Here is a 19683-nt window from a genome sequence, read left to right as displayed (position 1 = left end):
ATATAACTTTGCCGGGAGTGAAGGAAAGGGAGCTCCCTGTTGAGGGCGGTTTTCCTGTAAAGAGCTGCTCACACAACTGTGATGCTTCGATGTGAATGGAATAGTCAGTTGGTTATAGAAATAACCGTTCAAAATTTACTATTTTCTTCTCAATGGATTCATCCTCAAAATATGTGGCTTATTTTCCCTCAGTTATATACAAGTATTTGTGTTGAAAAAAAAAAAAGTCACCCCTGAAGTTCCCAGTGTGGCTCAGAGGGTTAAGAATCTGACTAGCATCCATAAAGATGCAGGTTTGATTCCTGACCTCAATCAGTGAGTGAGCTATGGTGTAGGTTGCAGCTGTGGCTGTGGCATAGACCTGCAGCTGAAGCTCCAATTTGACCCCTAGTCTGGGAACCTCTATATGCTGCAGGTGCAGCCCTTAAAAAAAAATTTACTCCTGCCCCTTCTCTTTGAAGGAAATCTTAAAGGTTCAAAAGACTTTATTAAATGTAAATGCCCTTTAGAGAATAAACCTTAAACTACTACTAATCTTAACTGAAGATAGGCAAGAGTCATCTGAGAAAAAGCTCCTGTCTGTAGTAGAGAAGAGCATTTTAGGAGGACACTCTTGTGTGCCATCACCAGGGACTTTAACTTCCCCAGGGTCTTGTTAAATTCCCATTTTGCAGGTGATAACACTAAGGCTCAGAGCGGGTCATTTTCCCAAGCTTGCAAAGGTCCTTTGGCAAGTGTAGGCAGACTTTAGCTTAGGAAGCACCTGAGGCGGCTTCCAAGACTCTGCATTTGGTCAAGGAGCACCACCACCTTCCAGCACCTCTCCCCACCATCAAACGCCACAAGAGTCCCAGACACCCAGTGGAGATGATTCCTTTACTTGCGGTTCTGCCACCAACTGCCTCGGTGACTTGACACTCCACTTCTCCAGGCTGTAGCTAAATTTTGATTATCCCTAAGATCTTTCTCAATGGAGACAAACCCTTCATTACCAGGGAATTCAAGGCTGGCTCCTGGGTGTTTGGATTGCCTTTTCCTGCTCACCTGCCAGGCGGCAGGCAAGTGCTCAGCCACCCCTAGGAGCATTTCTGAGCCTGGGAGTTGTATGCAGAGCCCACGCCCCTGTCCCTGTAGACTGTAGAACAAGGGTGTGGGTTAAAAACACAGAAAGACCTGAGAAATTTGCAGAGATCCTGGGGAACTGAGGTTCAGGGGAGACTAGAGGTGCATGTGCCCTGATCTTGAGGCTCCCTGCATTGGTAAGGCAATTTGCATTCACCGAGTGGTCCATCCCTGCATCGCTGTGTTTAATTCTGGGCATAGTATAAATAGAACTTGGCCCTCTGGCAAAGCCTGCCACCCACCACTCTGTCCTTTGCTTTGGTGACATCAGCCAAATCTGAGCTTTTGAGTCCCTCTAGTGGCTCAAATCAGCAAGTTTCATAGCTGATTCTTTGAATTTATTTATTCGATGAAGACTGAGTACCTCCTTTGTGCTGGGTTCTCTAGCTTTGCCAGGGATGTGGGACACTGGCTTCGTTTGCACATCGTGTCCAGGGGGAGTGATCAGAGCTCCTCTTTACAAGCTGAGCTTGGTGCAGTGCAAACCAGCTCATTTCCCTGCTGCTCTACAGCTACTTTATGGGGACTGAGGGAAGATGGGCTTTACACGGGTTATGTCTGCGACTGAATGAATTGTAGGAGCTTGGGCTGTCCCCCTTATCCCTGGACCTCACTTTGCTCACTGGTAAAATCAGTGCGTGGGTTAGATTTGAATCCCTCTGACATGTAGGTATTGAGTACCTGCAGTGTATGAGGCCCAGGCTAAGGGCTCTGGGCATGCAATGGTGATTGGAACTTAACCTCAAGGAGTGTAGAAGCTAATGGAAGAACCAGGCATTTAGGAAGCCACATAAAATAAAGGGCAAAAGTAGCATAGCCTGACTGTCAGCAAGAGTTTCACAGTGAGGCAGATCTGGGTCCAGCCCTGCACTGCCACTTCCTAGCTGTGTGATATTGAGCAAGTTGCTAAGCCCCCTCTTTACGTCTCCTCAATAGATCTGGATAATAATCCCTTCTTCATGGAACAGATGCTCAGTGTAGTCACACCATTGGAAGTGCTTAGTTCATGACAGCCATTCCTGCTTCAGTGTCAAGTTCTAAACAGAAATAGCAGAAACCTTCTGAGAATGTCACTAAGACCCCACAAGGGGCTTGTCCTGTTGCTTCTGAGGCCCCTTCTCAGGCTCAGAGATTTCTCTAGTCTCCTTTCTTTGCAACAGAGCTTTTGGGAATCTCCCCACTGCATCTCTTAGGGCCCCTGAGGGCTCCAGCCCTGCATATCAGCCCATGGGCCTCCCCTGCTCCCTTCTTCCTTGTTTCTTTTCTCCGAAGGCAAGAAGACTGGCCTCTCTCCTTCCCACAGATCTGCTGCTAATCAATTTTGGGAAATGAACAGAAACTAAGAGAGTAATTTATATGTTCTCATTAGTCACGACCCTAGGTCGTCAGCACTTAAAATCCTTCTCAAGTGGCAGAGGGAGGTCTCTGCAGGAGAGAGGATTTCCCATGAGCCCTGACACCTGGAGCTGTTCCAGCTTAGAGGTTGGATGATTTTGTTATATTGTGAATGGCTGGAAAGAGGTCGTTTTTCATGCAGAGCTTCCTTATTTCTATGTAAGAAATAAAGGAAGATCAGAGCTAAAGCACACCTTGAGTTCCGGACACATCATATGTAGAATTAGGTGAGGTTTCATCACATCAATTCATCAGTCATCAATACTGTAGATTTAATAGTCAGGTACTAAAAGAAAAGAATAGGAAGCAGAGAAAGTGAACTTGGAAACTAAAGTTGCTGACATGATGCCATTCTGGAAAAAGATGAAAAAGCTAAAGAAAGCAAACATGAGTGGGAGGGACTGGGAGTTTAGGGTTAATGGATGCAAATGATTGGGTTTGGAGTGGATAAGCAATGAGATCCTGCTCCTAGAGCACGGGGAACTATATCTAATCACTTGCAATGGAACATGATGGAGGATAATATGAGAACAAAGAATGCGTGTAAATGTATAACTGGGTCACTTTGCTATATAACAGAAATTGGCAGAACATTGCAAATCAACTGCAGTAAAAAATTTTTTTAAAAAAGAAGGCAAAAGTGGAACTGAATTCCTATTGGCCTAAAGAATATTGGATGAATAAAGTGAGGGGATCCAAATGTGGTAACTTGGAATTTTGACTAGATAGAAAGTGCTGCTTCAGGAGTTCCCTGGTGGCCTAGCAGTTAAGGATCTGGCATTGTCACTGTTGTGGCTCCGTTTCCATCCCTGGCCCAGGAACTTCTGCATGCTGGAAAAAAAACAAAACCAAAACAAGCAAACAAGTGCTGCTTCATACTTTGAAGTCACATGATGTGAAACTACAGAGAAAATACAGGGGTAGAGGATTAAGAGGTACAAACTATTATGTGTAAAATAAGCTACAAGGATATATTGTACAACATGGGGGATATAGCCAATATTTTATAATAACTATAAATGAAGTATAACCTTTAAAAATTGTGAATCACTATATTGTACACCTGTAACTTAAATAAAATTGTATATCAATTATAACTCAATTAAAAAAAAGAAACTACAGAGTTCCCACCATGGCGCAGCGGAAACAAATCTGACTAGTATCCATGAGGATGCGAGTTTGATCCCTGGCTCCGCTCTGTGGATCAGGGACCTGGTGTTGTCGGGAGCTGTGGTGTAGGCCATAGACGTGGCTCGGATCCAGCGTCGCTGTGGCTGTGGCGTAGGCTGGCAGCTGTAGCTGTAGCTTCAATTCGACCTCTAGCCTGGGAACTTCCATATGCCGCAAGTGCGGCCTTAAAAAAGAAAGAAAGGAGTTCCCGTCGTAGCGCAGTGGTTAATGAATCTGACTAGAAACCATGAGGTTGCGGGTTCGGTCCCTGCCCTTGCCCAGTGGGTTAACGATCTGGCGTTGCCGTGAGCTGTGGTGTAGGTCGAAGACGCGGCTTGGATCCCGCGTTGCTGTGGCTCTGGCGTAGGCCAGTGGCTACAGCTCCAATTCGACCCCTAGCCTGGGAACCTCCATATGCCACGGGAGCGGCCCAAAGAAATAGCAAAAAGACAAAAAAAGAAAAAGAAAAAGGAACTACAGAAAATGAAAGTAGAAGTTAGGGAGTAAGAGAGTATCCCTAGGGAGGCAGGAACTACCTGTAAGAAAGAGCCCATTGTTCCCAGAGGCATTGCTGCACTGAGAGTTGCGTGCGGGCAGCCTGTTTTTAGGATCTAAGACTAAACTAGTATCTGGTGTCTGTTCTGGGAGGATGCCTACCCCTGCCTTCCCTTTTAGTTTCCATCCTTTTAAAAGCCTTTGCTAGATGGGGAGAGGATGGTTAAAAGACAAAGTTGTTGGAAGTTCCCATTATGGCTCAGTGGTAACGAGCCCAACTAGTATACATGAGGATGTGGGTTCAATCCTGGTCTTGCTCAGTGGGTTAAGGATCCAGCATTGCTGTGAGCTGTCATATAGGTTGCAGACAAGCTCAGAACCTGAGTTGCTGTGGCTGTGGTATAGGCTGGCAGCTGTAGCTCAGATTTAACCCCTAGCCTGGGAACTTCCATATGCAGTAGGTGCATCCCTAAAAAAAAAAAAAAAAAAAAAAAAAAACCAAAGTCGTTGACCTGAGTGATTTCATTGTTCATAAAACTCCAGTAAGGTAGGAGAGATGGGCTATAGTAGGAGTGTAATTGGGAGTGGGAGCAGAGGTTAAGGAAGATATGATGAATTCAGTTAACGGAAGAGCCAGACAGAGACCCCGAGACTTCTGGTACTTCCAGCCTAGGATTCTCCTAATACCTTGATATGCCCCTTGCCCACAGGAACATCCGATAATTATTGGTTGTAATATCTGCTCTCCACACATTGCCATCCAGTTCCTGCCTGACTCATCAGAGGTTTTCCTCTTCCAGTTTCCTACTATGTCGGAACCTTGGGGACTCACACTGAGATCAAGAGAGTGGCAGAGGAAAAGGTCACTTTGCCCTGTCACCATCAACTGGGGCTCCCAGAGAAAGATACCCTGGACATCGAATGGCTGCTCACTGATCATGAAGGGAACCAAAAAGTGGTGAGTGTGCACCAAGCTGGAGCCCTGCCTCTCTTCTCCTGTCCTCCTGTGTCTTTCCTTTGGCCCCCTGACTGGCTCGTCTTTCTCATGGTGTCAGAAAGGGCTAGAATTGCTTTTTCATCTGGCTTATATTTGAAAGACTCTACTGCAAACTTTAAACAAGAAAGGGAGTTCCCTGGTGGCTGAGTGGTTAAGGATATAGCATTGTCACTGCTGTGGCTCAGGTCACTGCTATGGCCTGGGTTCGATCCCTGGTCCAGGAATTTCTGCATGCCATGAGAGTGGCCAAAAAAAATAAATAAACAAGAAAGAGTATATGGTTATGAGGATAAGAGAGTGTCTGTTCCTTGAACAAGTAAGAACTACAAGAAAGCCCAAGGAGGGTGTCTGCCCTAGGAGCATCTTTCCTAGGAAGAGAACTAAAATGCAGTCGTTGATTGCCTGGTCTAGTGGGCCAGAACCACACCCGTACTGGGAAGCCTGCTCCTCCTCCTCCTCTGAGACCATTACCACCTGCCAATGCTTAGGCTCTGCACAGTCATGACTTCTGAACGCTAAGATTGTGTAATATGATCGGCAACACAGGATACAGAGGAATAAGTACAGGACATGAATGAACACGAATAACACATGTATAACTGGTTAGCAAAAGAATAGATACTGATTCTGGTGTTGGAAAATAAAGGAGCTGGCCCTGGGTCTGCAGTGCTCAGGTTCAGTAGGGCCACCGTGATGGCCTCTTGGTTTTTATAAGCTTCTGGACATGTGAACAGAACTTGAAGCACTCAGCTTCAGACGACCCAATGGGCTGGCCTTCCTCCGAGAATGAGAACTAAGCAACCTGCTGTTACTGTCGTTTTCGCCTTGGCTGCATTCAGCCTCTGTATTTCCTCAACCTTGGGTTTCTGGCATAACTATTCTCACTCCCTTTACCCATTGACTTATTTATTGAAATCTTTTTGTTGAAAGTTTTGTGATTTAAAAAGAAATCTATGGCGTTCCCACTGTGGCACAGTGGATTGAGGATCCGGTGTTGCTGCAGCTGTGGTGTATGTCCACAGATGTGGCTATGGAGTCAGTCCCTGGCCTGGGAACTTCCATATGCCATGGGTGTGGACAAAAACAGGAAAGCAAAATCTATAACCAGAGTTCCCCTGGGGCATAGTGGGTTAAGGATCCGCTGTTGTCATCGCAGCAGCTCAGGTCAACTGCTGTGGCACAGGTTCAGCCCCTGGTCCGGGAACTTCCACATGCCGTGGGTGAGGCCAAGAAAAACCAAAAGCAAAACAAAACAAAAATTTATAACCTAGGGAAGCTGACTTTAGGCTTTCTTCTTTTTCAGAACTTTATTCCTTTCCCTACTAAAAAGTGAAAAGTTGTCCTTTCCTCCCCTTCTATCTATACCACTAATTTCATAAGATGGGGAGAAGATAAGGTTTTCGCTGAAGATAAAGTTCAGGATCACTGTCCGAGTTCAACTTGTTTATACAGCTGCCTACATCACCTTGTTGTTTTGATGCTGCTCATCATTTTGTTCTTCGTACCTCATCCTAAGACTCACCCTGTTCTTGCCAGAGCAAGGTCACCTTAACCTCGGGATGTTTATTCCAACAACTTGGTAACCAATCCTAGACATGATACTCTCAGTTCTGAATGAAGTAAATAAGAGCCTATGTTCCTCTCGTGAAAAATCCAAGAATGACATCACTCATCTAATTTTTACCCAAGTGGTTTTATTTAAACTAAAGAGAAAAAAAAAGTTGCCTGGTTATGTAACCAAGTGTATATAAGAGTCGACTAAAGAAGGCCGCTGATACGGCTTCTGAATGCATTTTGATCAGCAGGAATAGGTCCCTGCTTACCTTCAGTGAATGCTCTAAAGTAAGGATCATCATTTATTCAGTCACTGAGACTCATGACATGAATTTAGGTTACACTTACTGTATGCCACAGCAGGCGCTGGGCTACAATAATGAAGAAGCCATCAGAGTCCCTGCCTTCTTGGAGCTCAAAATGAAATGACATTTAATAATTTAAAGAATTTTTTTAAATTACAGAGCGGTAAATATTAGCTACATGCCAGGCCCAAATCTGTTTGGCATATGTTATCTCAGTTAACTTAATCCTCACAACCAGGATGATCACGGCCATTTTTCAAATAAGGAACTGAGGCTCATCTTGCACATATACTTGCAAAGTGAGAAAATTGCTTAAAGTCACCCACTTGTGAAATTGGGCACTCTGACATCTGTACCTGAGCAACTAACCACCACCCTCATAAATAATTTGAAATTAGAAAATGTGCTATATAGGAAGTAAGGAAAATATGGGGAGAAAATGATTCCGGACAGAACTAATGATGAAAAGACCCAGACACTGGAAAAAGTTTGGCACTGTTGGAAGTTCTGCAGGATCAAAAATCCATTTAGATAGGAGTTTCCATTGTGGCTCAATGGAAACTAATCTAACTCGCATCCATGAGGACCCAGGTTCGATCTCGCTTAGTGGGTTAAGGATCTGGTGTTGCCATCAGCTGTGGTGTAGGCCAGCCAGCTGCAGCTCAGATTTGATCCCTAGCCTGGGAAGCTCCATATGCTGCAGGTGCAGCCCTAAAAAGATTTTTTTTTTAATTTCATTAAATGTAAAAAATATTGGATTCCCACTATACACACACTCTCTCATAAAGAAGCTATTTGAAGAGATACATATCATGTCAGAGATAGACAGAGTGTTCTAGATGAGAACAAAGGAGCCACTGGCTAAGAACCGTTGGAGGAGGGTAGAGGTCAAGGTGTGCTTCTTGTCAGAGGCACACTTATCCCTGTTGACAGAAGGCACTGCCCCGAGGAAGTCACAAAAGCAGGCACATTCTGGGAACTCCCAAGTGGCTGGTACAGGTGGAGTGCAAGTGTGAGCCTGTGGAAGGGGCAGCACCAGAAACGGAAAGGTCTTGTCTGCCATATCGGGAGCTGAGAGGTTTTCCTATCATGTCACGGTGTTCCTGAAGGATTTTAAGCATCAAAAGGGCATCTTTGTATCTAGAGCAATCACTCTGGCACTGTGTGGCCTGCTGAGTTAAGGGGGACTTGAGTAGGAGCCAGATCAGTTGAATGGTTTCAGGCTCTACAATAATAAAGGGTTAAACTACGGATGTGGGCAGCTGCCCACCAAGCAGGGGGGAAAGTTGCGAGAGCTGGTTAATTGCCTGGGTGTTGGGAGTGACAGTGACAGTGACAGTGACGGGGACTGAGGAAGGAAGTACAGGAGGGGCTGGAATGGACATACTGTGGGCTGGCCAGTGACTTAGATCCCAAGGTTGGCTCTGCATCTCCATCTAAGCAGAAACATTTTCATCCCTTTTGTCTAGGATGCTCAGCTAGGCAGAGGATGTTTAGCGGTGGGGAGGCACCCTCAGGAATATTTGAATTTCCTGACCACATGGCCACTAGAACTCTGGAACTTTCCTTCTGATTCCAGGGATGGAAACATAGTAAGAGTGATCCCCTCCACCAAGGTCAGTGAGGGACTCACAACAGAAACCTTTCCCCTGGAGTTCCCGTCGTGGCCCAGCAGAAACAAATCCCACTAGGAACCATGAGGTTGCCAGTTCGATCCCGGGGCCTCACTCAGTGGGTTAAGGATCCAGCCTTGCCATGAGCTGTGGGGTAGGTCACAGATCTGATGTTGTTGTTGGCAGTGGCATAGGCCAGAAGCTGGTAACTCTGATTGGATCCCTAGCCTGGGAACCTTCATAGGCCTTTCCCCTCTTCTTTTCAAATGGAAAAATCAGGCCAGAGATGTTCTCATTCCCATACCAACCCTCCCTCCTTCCGGACCACCCCTTCACCCCTTCACCCCTTCCCCCTTCTCTTTGACTTTGAATAAGAAATATCCTGATGTAAAACCTAGGAGGGTCTACATGCATCTCCTTCAAGGCAGTTTGGGGAGTTTCCTGTAGCCTAGCAGTTAAGGATCTGGTGTTGTCACTGCTGTGGCATGGGTCCTTGATACCTGGCTTGGGAACTTCTGCATGCTACAGGTGCAACCAAAAAGAAAAAAAAAAAAAGGCAGTGTTACCATTGCTATGCAGGGCATGGCACAGCAGGGCAACTGCCAGAAAGCTGAGCTGACTGTCTGTTCTGTTGGAGTCCTAACAAATTGTCCTGCCTTCTCTCCCTAAAAATGCATCCGGAGCAAGTCCACCAGGAATGTCACAAGACAGACAGCCCCACAACAGCTGCAATTCATATATTTAATTTTTTGTTTGTTTGCTGAAGGATTAAATTGATATTTCCTGTACCCCTATCACACACCAGTTGATCAATAGCTTGGTCTCAGCACTACATTTCTTAGAATTAAAAACAAAATAACATAAGGAGTTTCCGTCATGGCTCAACAGAAACGAACCTATCATCCATGAGGACGCAGGTTTGATCCCTGGCCTTGCTCAGTGGGTTAAGGATCTGGAGTTGCCATGAGCTGTGGTGTAGGTTGCAGATGTAGCTTGGATCTGGCGTTGCTGTGGTTGTGGTATAGGCCAGCACATGCAGCTCAGATTCGACCACTAGCCTGGGAACCTCCATGTGTGTGGGTGCGGCCCTAAAAAGACAAAAAAAAAAAGAGTTCCCGGGGGGATCTCATTGTGGCTCAGCAGTAACAAACCCAGCTAGTACCCGTGAGGATTTGGGTTCAATCCCTGGTCTCGATCAGCGGGTTAAAGATCTGGCATTGCTGTGGCTGTGGTGTAGGCCAGCAGCTACAGCTCCTATTGAACCCCTAGCCAGAGAACTTCCATATACCACAAGTGTGGCCCTAAAAATAAAAAAATAAGAAGTTTCCATTGTGGGTCAGCAGTTAACAAACCCGACTAGTATCCATGAGGAGGAGGATTCAATACCTGGCCTCTCTCAGTGGGTTAAGGATCCGGTGTTGCCATGAGCTGTGGTGTAGGTCACAGGTGAGGTTCAGATCCCGTGTTGTTGTGGCTGTGGTGTAGGATGGCAGCTGTAGCTCCGATTCACCCCCTAGCCTGGGAACTTCCATAAGCCGCACATGCGGCCCTGAAAAGCAAAAAGAAAAAATAAACAAAAAATAAAAAATAATATAAATAAAATAAAATAGAGAGGCCTACAAGCATCCGGATTCAATGTATGTCTGGGGGAAAAAAAAAAGCCAAATTGCGAAGCTGTAACTGAGCCCCATTCTGTATCAGAAGTGTTGTGAAATTCTCATCTTAAATAAGGAGTTTTTAATTACATGAAGATTATTTTCGAGTTGTGTAATGTCTGCTTTCCAGACTTGTTAAATACTGAGTGTAGGTATTTCTTTTTTTCTTCAGGGTTTGGGGGAAAGGGAGAGAAAAGCAGTATACCAGGAAAGCCTGTATACACAGAAGTTGCCCCTCAAGTGTGATCTTGAGATCTGTGTTGGTGTTGTTTAGGTAAAAAGAAAAGGAGAGACATTTCAGGGGAAGACTGTGTGATCCAAGACAAAGACACATCAGAAGACATTGTTCAGAATCAAGGGACTCGAGTTTGGGGACCAGGCTCTTCCGAGATGTGAGGACAGGGGCCAAAGATGAGTCATGGTTCAGGCTTCGCTGGCTTTAGGTGCCACACCCAGGGGCCAAACTGCAGAGTGCAGTGTGCACAGGGGATGAGAAACAATGCAGGCTTTGAGCCAGGGGAGCGTCACTGCACAAATGAATGGGGCTGACCAATTTCGAAACCTTAAGGGCTTTCTGGAACCCAGAATCAGCCTAATAAAAGTGATCACGAGGGCTTACAGACATCTTATGAAGCAGCTTATCCCCGTGGGACCGTCAAGGTTCATTAACTGAGCCCAGGCACAGCTCTAAGTGGAGGGCTCCCATTTGAATACAGAAGAGCATTCACTTCCCAGCCAGCTCTCTCCATCACTGTGCCCTGGTGCAGCAGTTTTCAAACTTGTGACTCAGTAGTGGATCCCAACCTACGAGATGTTTTGTTTTCACACAGACTAGAACATCTCGGAATGTCCTGCACCTGCACAGTTTCATGAAAAGCTGTGTTTCAGTCATGGATGTATGTGCTATGTGTGTGCTGGGTCATGAAGAAAAATGTATTTCAGAGTTCTCTTGTGGCACAGCGGGTTAAGGATCCAGTGTTGTCACTGCTGCATCTTGGGTTCAGTCCCTGGTCCAGGAATGTCCACATGCGGTAGGCTCGGCCAAAGAAAAAAGTACGTCTTAGTGTGAGCCTGTTCAAAAAGTTCGAAAACTCCTACGGTAGTGTACTTCTAATAGCCCACAGCAGCCAGATTTAATTCTGGACCACACCTCCTAAGGCTTTCAAAGTCAAATATACCTTTCCAGACAAAGGTATCTTCTGATAGTAGTCCAAATACTAAAATGAACAAGGAAGAAATCCCCCAGACCACACAGGGTCACCAATCTCCCACAGCCCACAAAACCCAAAAGCCCCTAAAAATCACCCAGCTCTGTACTGATTTATAGGTTTAGAATCTCATTCTTCTTAGGAAGCACAAACTGACTTCCTTATAGGTGATTATGTACCTACATAAATGTACATAAATATGAAAAAGTCAGAAAGAAAGAAAATAATATTGAGTGCCTATTAAATGTTCCAAGCTTGACTGAGTCACTTTGCTGTACAGCAGAAATTGCACAACATTGTAAATCAACTATAATTAATTATTATTATTATTATTATTTGCCATTTCTTGGGCCGCTCCTGCGGCATATGGAGGTTCCCAGGCTAGGGGTCAAATTGGAGCTGTAGCCACCAGCCTACACCACAGCTCTCAGCAAAGCTGGATCCTTCACCCACTGAGCAAGGCCAGGCAGGGATCGAACCCTCAACCTCATGGTTCCTAGTTGGAGTCGTCAACCACTGCACCACGACGGGAACTCCTAAAAAAATTTTTTTTAATATTTCAAGCTTACTTATTCTATCTTCAAACATCAGCCCCCTATTCTCTATTTTAGAGAGGAGATACACTCTAAAGCTTCCAGTTTTTTTCCTGCTGCCAATGTATTTCATTCTCTGCCTACCCTCCCACCCATCTGGCATTTCTATGGTAGCTCCTTCCACCCCAAAAGAAAACTATTCTTCCTAACAGGATGTGGGGCTAAGAATAGTCTGCAAATATTTAAAATGAATAATTACCACATCTGGAGAAGAAGGCTGTGATCCTAGCTCTTCCTGGTCTGCATCGAAAGCACAGGGCTTTAAGTTGGATCTTAGGCACCCTAAGGAATTATTTGGAAAATAATCTATTATGTACATTTTTCTGGGTCAGAGTTCATAGGTTTTATCTGATTGAGAGGAAAGCAAAAAGAATTGAGGTGAGACTAAGAAGTTATTCAGAAATTGTGCTAGTCACATCCTGGCATAGGAGGCTGGTTGTATTTTAACGGATAAGAAACCTCTCCCTAAGAATAGGAGGAAACCTCCCTTCCCAAGAGCCCTTCCCTGGGTTGCCTAGCTTCAGAGGAAAACGCATTGATTAATTAGTGACTACAGGCGGCCCAAAGGAGCTACCCCATGAGAAGAATTAAACTCCATGGCCCCAGTTTCAGGTTAAGATATATGTACCTACCTCATAGAAGGCACTCTACGAATGTGTATTAAACAAAAGAATGGCCTTAATCTACCATGGTCACTGCTGTGGCTTAGGTTGCTGCTGTGGCATGGGTTCAATCCCTGGCCTGGGAACTTCTGAGTGCTGTGGCCAAACCGTCCCCTCCGCCCCCAACCCAAACCAAGCAAGCAAACAAAATGGCCTTAAATCTAAGCAGTTTATTGAAGACACTACTGCCTTCATCTCCTTCATCTTGTCTTAAACTTTACACTGTGTCATGCTGCCTTTCCCCCAACCCCAGCCTGCAGCCATCCCCACGGCACGTGGAAGTCCCTGGACCAGGAGTTGAACCTGCACCACGCAGCAACCCCAGCTGCTGAAGTGACAACACCAGATCTTTAACCCACTGCACCACAAGGGAACTCCCTGCCTTTTTATTTTTTTCTTGATGGTAGGGAGTTAATATTTGTTAAGTGTTTAGGAAAGTGCCTAGCACAAAAAAAAAATACCGTATATGTGTTTGTTATATAAAAACAAAAATCTGGAGTTCCCGTCGTGGCCCACTGGTTAACGAATCCGACTAGGAACCATGAGACTGCAGGTTCGATCCCTGCCCTTGCTCAGTGGGTTAACGATCCGGCGTTGCCGTGAGCTGCAGTGTAGGTTGCAGACGCGGCTCGGATCCCACGTTGCTGTGGCTCTGGCGTAGGCTGGTGGCTACAGCTCCGATTCGACCCCTAGCCTGGGAACCTCCATATGCCGTGGGAGCGGCCCAAAGAAATAGCAAAAAGACAAAAAAAAAAATCTCTGGGTGTATTGTACTATGTCGGTGGATTTTCATTTCTGTGTCTAATTCACATGCCTGAGGCCAGAGCCAAGCACTGTGCTGGCAGGGGTGTTGCTAAAAGTCATTGAGAGAAGGAACAGTGCTCTTTCTCCAACCTCGTCTCTTAAGTTTAATTCTTACTGTCAATGAAAAAGTAATCAATCAATCTAAGAAAGAATTGGAAATTTTTATTTGAGCCAAATCTGAGGATTATAACCCTAGAAGAGCATCTCAGAAAGCTCTGAGAACTGTTCTGCCCTTTAGAAATCAAGGCACAGGGAGTTCCTGTTGTGGCTCAGTGGTTAACGAATCCAACTAGGAACCATGAGGTTGTGGGTTTGATCCCTGCCCTTGCTCAGCGGGTTAAGGATCCGGCTACTGTTTGTTGTGGTGTAGTTTGCAGACTCGGCTCAGATGTGGCGTTGCTGTGGCTCTGGCGTAGGCTAGCGGCCGGCCGTAGCTCGGATTAGACCCCTAGCCTGGGAACCTCCGTACACCGCGGGTGCGGCCCTATAAAGACAAAAGACAAAAGACAAAAAAAAAGAAAAAAGAAAGAAATCAAGGCACGGTTATAGGTTTTTTGAGATCGAGGGCTGTACATCGAATGACCTTTTATTGATCACTTACATCATCCAGATCTAAGTGCCGTCCTAGTGGGTCATGGGATCGCTTACAAGATCAAGAAGAAATGCTGTCTTTTAAGGCGTTTTCTTGTTGATACTTGGAGAGTGTTGCTCCTTATAGTTGAGCAGCGATCCCTGCCAATGCATATGTGCAGTGGGGGAGAGGGGAAGCCAGACAGCAGGGAAGAATTTTTTCTGTTTAAATTTTTCTTGCCACATCGTTCCTGTTGTGGGCCAATGGATTAAGAATCTGACTAGTATCCACAAGGATGTGGGTTCGGTCCCTGGCCTTGTTCAGTGGGTTAAGGATCCAGTGTGGCTGTGGTGTAGGCTGACAGCTGCAGCTCTGACTCAGACCCTAGCCTGGGAACTTCTGTATGTCACAGGTGTGGCCCTAGAAACAAGAAACACCCAGAAAAACAAAAAAGCAAACAAAATTTTTTTCTTGCCGCAAAACATGAGTTTTATTTCACATTACTATAAGCCTGTGAAGTAGGTAAGGTAAGGATTGCTATAGTAATTTTCTTTTAATACTTGAGGAAAATTAGACCTTACCTCATCTCCAGAAAATGTGGACACTAAACTTTACAGACTGTCCGTGGCGAAAGCCTTATCAGAGCTGGGATCTGGACCCAAGATTCCTGGAGTTAGAGCCCTCTGCGTGCTTCTTCTCCACCCCCCTCCTGGGGCTTCTGTTGGAAAGAATGCAGACATTCAGGACAAAATGCCTGCCTGGGAGTAAATACCGGACCTTTGATTGACATCATGCATTTCCTGTACTTTCCAGAATATTCCTCAGCTTGAAGACCGGTTCAGGAGGCACCTCCCTAGGATGTAAATTGTGGGAGGGGTGTGGAATGTTTCTGGCTGCGCCTCTCAGGGTATGATAATGAAGAGAGTCAACTCTCCCAGGAGCTGTTTCCCTCCGTCGCCTCCTCCTGGTCTGTAGTCTCACTGAGAGCTCACCCATGACTCATTTATTGAATCTCTAGGAAAGGAGGGAGGGAGGAAGAGAGCTGTCATCCAGAGGGAAATAGGCTGGACTTAGAAGAAGGCTTAACACTCAGTTAAGCTAAAGAGATCCAAGACAACAGTCATTTATTTCACTCTTTTACTTGGAGGTTGGTGGTGGTTTTTTGTTTTGTTTTAATTTTATGGTCGCACCCAAGGCATATGGAAATTTCCCAGCCAGGAATGCATCTGAGCCACAGATGTGATCCTTTAACTCTCGGCACAGGGCTGGGGATTGAATCTGCACCTCTGCAGTGACCCAAGCTGCGGTAGTCAGATTCTTTTTTCTTTTCTTTTTTTCTTTTGTCTTTTTAGGGCCACACCTTCAGCATATGGAAGTTCACAGGTTAGGGATCGAATTGGAGCTGTAGCTGCCCACTTATGCCACAGCCATAGCAACACCAGACCTGAGCTGCATCTGTAGCCTATGCCTCAGCCTGCTTGTGGCAATGCCCCATCCTTAACCCACTGAGCAAGAGCAGGGATCCCACCTGTATCCTCATGGATACTAGTTGGGTTCTTGACCCACTGAGCCACAGCGGGAACTCTGGTGGGGTTTTATTGGCATTCTTGTCTTTATGTGTCCATGTCCGCTCTGTGAATAGCCTCATTCTCCCTTCTGTGTTCATGGTCTCTTATTCATGCCCTCAGCCATCCTGGCTTTACATACCAACCACATGCTTATAATTCCCAAATGCCTATTTCAGTCCAGGCCTCACCCCTGACCACCAGACATACATTTGTAGCCTCTTCCTCCACGTCTCCCTTGGGGGTCTAGTGGGGTCTCAAATGAGGTACGTCCAAAACTAAATTCTGATACCCCTCCTCACTCTACATACTCTGACCCCAAACCTGCTCGGCCTGGTCTTCCCCCTCTGGATCGAGGGCAGTTCTCTCCTTGCACAAAAGCCTAGGGGTCGCCTTGGACTCCTCTTTTTCTCATGCCACATACATGTAAATAAGGTGATCAGGGAGTTCCCTTTGTGGCTCATCGGAAATGAACCTGACTAGTATCCATGAGGATGCAGGTTCATCCCTGGCCTTGCTCAGTGGTTAAGGATCCAGCGTTGCTGTGGCTGTGGTGTAGGTCACAGACGCGGCTTGGATCTGGAGTTGCTGTGGCTGTGGTGCAGCTCTGATTCGACCCCTAGCTTGGGAACCTCCACGTGCTGTGGGTGCGGCCCTAAAAAGCAAAAATAAATAAATAAGGTAGGTGGTCAGACAGTCTATCGGGAAATCTAGTTGGTTCTATCTTCAGAATACATTCAGAATCTGATGACTTCTTATCACTTTCATTGCTTCTGTTCCAGGCAGCGTATCTCTTGCCTGAATCTTCACCACAGTAGCCCCCTGACTGGTTTTTCTGGCCTCCCACAGCCTGCTCCCAAAATATAAATCTATCATGATACCCTTCAGCTCAAAACCCCCAAACAGCCCTCATTTCCCTCAGAGTAAAAGCCATCTTTACCTCGTGGCCCTCTGTGATGTGGTCCCACCACTTGACTTCATCTGATGTCCTCTGGTGACCTGGCCTCCCTGCTGTTACTCAGACACACTGGGCACTCCCACCTTAGGATCCTTGCACTGGCGATTTCCTCTGCCTAGAACTCTCTTCCCATAGATAACCCCAAGGCTGGCCCCACATCTCCTTCAAGTGTGTTTGCTCTAATTTCACCTTCCAGTGAGGTCTACCTGGATGACCTTATTATTATTATTATTATTTTTTTAGGGCTGTGCTTGTGGCATATGGAGATTCCCAGGCTAGGGGTCAAATCAGAGCTGTAGCTGCCGGCCTACGCCACAGCCATAGCAACACTGGATCCGAGCCTCATCTGCGACCTACACCTCAGCTCACGGCAAGGCCGGATCCTTAACCCATTGAGCGAGGCCAGGGATCAAACCTGCATCTTCATGGATACTAGTTGGTTCTTAACCTGCTGAACCACGATGGGAACTCCTGGATGACCTTATTTAAATTGCAGTCTGTCTCCCTGGCCCACAATTCCCCATCTCCACTCGATTAGTTTCATAGTATTTCACTGAGTCACATCTCCCATATAGTGTTCTTCGAAGTCTTTCCCTAGAGCATGTGCTTCTCATGGACTGGATTTTTACATGTTGTGTTTGCTGGTATCTCCCAAGTGCCTAAAATAGGTGCTAGCATGTAGTGGAGATTCAAAATACGTTGAATATATGACTGTCATCTTGCATCTCTTTAGCTTAAGATTCAAGTTCAGCCTTTGGTCACATGTCCAGCCTTACCTATGGATGACAGCTCCTCTTCCTCCTGACTTCTCTTCCCTCCCTAAATAGTCTTCAAGTGCCCATGCTTGCCAATTTGCTTTAGGATGCCTTTGAAGAGTTCACCTTAGCCTCAGGGAGCAGCCTGGGGGTGCTGTCCTAGTGACAATACCCCAGTTCCCAATACCCTCATCCCAGTAAGAAGGAGACATTCCCATAGTGCAGTTCCCAGCAGCACTTCAGGTGCTGTACCATAGAGACTCTGAGTGGAACCTGGAGCCCACAGGGAAGGGAGGCAGCAGCAGCAGGGAAGGGGGAAGCAGCCTTCATGGGATCTGATTCCCCTCATTGTCACACCAGTAGAGGCTTTCTCCTTACCGGAGCCCGAAAACTTGCCCCTTCCTGACAATATGCCAGAGGGAGGTTCCCCTGAACATCAGCTTTATGCTTAGAGTCCAGGTTTTCTGCTTAGAGTCCTAATTTCCCTTCTATACTAACTTCTGCAGAAATAGAAATTAACTTGTGGAATACCCAGGGCTATGCCAGTTTCTTATCCATAGGATGCAAATAATTCCTATTCATAGAGATGCAGATGAATTCTGTCCAAAGGAGAATCTAAATCTCTTTTAGTCCAGTTCTCCTTTGAACCTGTTGTAACAGCTTTCTGGTTCCATCATTAATTAATAAGTTAAGTAAAATCTTTGATATGTGTTTATTTTCTATGTATATGAGAATATGAGAGTTGTGATTTTACTTTTTTTTTAATTTTTTTTTTTTAAAGTTGTCCTCTAAAACTGTAGGGGCAGAGTTCCCATTGAGGTGCAGTGGAAACGAATCTGACTACGAACTGTGAAGTTGCGGGTTCGATCCCTGGCCTCGCTCAGTGGGTTAAGGATCCAGAGTTGCTGTGAGCTGTGGTGCAAGTCGCAGATACGGCTCAGATCTGGCGTGGCTGTGGTGTAGGCCGGCAGCTATAGCTCCGATTGGACCCCTAGCCTGGGAACCTCCATATGCCGCAGGTGCAGCCCTAAAAAGCAATAAATAAATAAATGTTTTAAAAATTGAAAAATCTTGCAATTCTCACTTAAAGAAAAAAAAAACTAGGGGAGGAAAAAAATATCTTTTTCCTTCTACTCTCCTATGTATTCAGGCTTGGGCACTGTCCATTAGAATGACAAAAGACAGGTTAACAAGAGAAAAGCAAGCAGTTTATAAACCCGTGCATTGTGTTAAGTAACACCTGGGAGCAGCCAGAGATGAGGGACTCAGAAACGTGGTTAGAATTGGGACAATTATATGTACCTAATTTAATAGGGGAAGGGAAGGGAGGAAAGGGCACTTATGAAAAAGCCAATCACTTTTTGGAAAGATAAACAGACTCTTAGAAGAATAGATGAGAGGAGTTCCCATGTGTCTCAGCAGAAACAGCATTTTCACCTCAGTGGCTTGAGTCACTGCTGTTGCACCAGTTTGATCCCTGGCTTGGGAACATCTGCATGCTGTGAGTTTGGCCAACATAAAAAAAGAAGAAGAGCAGAAGGGAAATATGCTGGTTTGTGACAATATCTGTCCGGGTATGATGCCTACCTCTGGATTAGAGTTGCTCTGGGAAAGGGAATTTATGGACACTTAAATTCTTTTGGGAGGCTCTGCTTTTAGACAGATAAGGGATTTCAGGAGCTCAGATGTCTTCAGCTGAAATTAATCATTACACATATGCAAAGTGGCACATTTGGGGGTGGCAGATTCTGGTCCCCAACAGCACATAAAACTCATTGCTTTGTATTGTTATCATCTCTAGAACAGTGCCAAGTGTAGAGTATGTTTTCAACTAATGTTAATTGAATAAAGAACCCTAGCCAAAGACAGTCAAGGGTAACAGATGTATCTAAAATTGGAATGGCCTTAAGAATCTCCAGGACAATGCCCAGAATTGTAGAAAGGGGATCCCGCAACTGGTTTGCTCAATGTCTTGTCTTTCACAATTTCCCCTCACATAAAAATGGTGCCAAGGGGTTCCCAGGAAGCTCAGCAGGTTAAAGAATCTGGCATTGTCACTGCTGTGGCTCAGGTCACTGCTGTGGCACAGGTTTGATCCCTGGCCCTGCCTGGAACTCCCTCATACCATGAGTATGGTAAAAAAAAAAAAAAAAAAAATGGTGCCAAGGCATACTATGGATAACAGCCAAGAGAGCTTTCTGAGTCTGAGTGTCACATCAGGGAAGGTTTCATAAGGCATTCAGTTGATTTAGGTCTTACTT

At 45.6% G+C, this 19683-nt stretch overlaps 1 protein-coding gene across 2 annotated transcripts in view; it reads left to right on the top strand.

The window, feature by feature from the left end:
• The window catches only part of CLMP (CXADR like membrane protein), a 101263-nt gene that overhangs the window by 72023 nt on the left and 9557 nt on the right, over positions 1-19683 (top strand). For both annotated transcript variants that reach the window (XM_047752826.1, XM_047752827.1), the window contains one exon: positions 4983-5140. In XM_047752826.1, the coding sequence (XP_047608782.1) occupies positions 4983-5140 (158 nt within the window). The remainder of the gene's footprint in view (positions 1-4982; positions 5141-19683) is intronic.

This window comes from Phacochoerus africanus, chromosome 11 (assembly GCF_016906955.1).
Source record: "Phacochoerus africanus isolate WHEZ1 chromosome 11, ROS_Pafr_v1, whole genome shotgun sequence".
NCBI lineage: Eukaryota > Metazoa > Chordata > Mammalia > Artiodactyla > Suidae > Phacochoerus > Phacochoerus africanus.
Note: the sequence above shows the minus strand (reverse complement) of the source record. Positions and strands in the feature narration are given on the sequence as shown.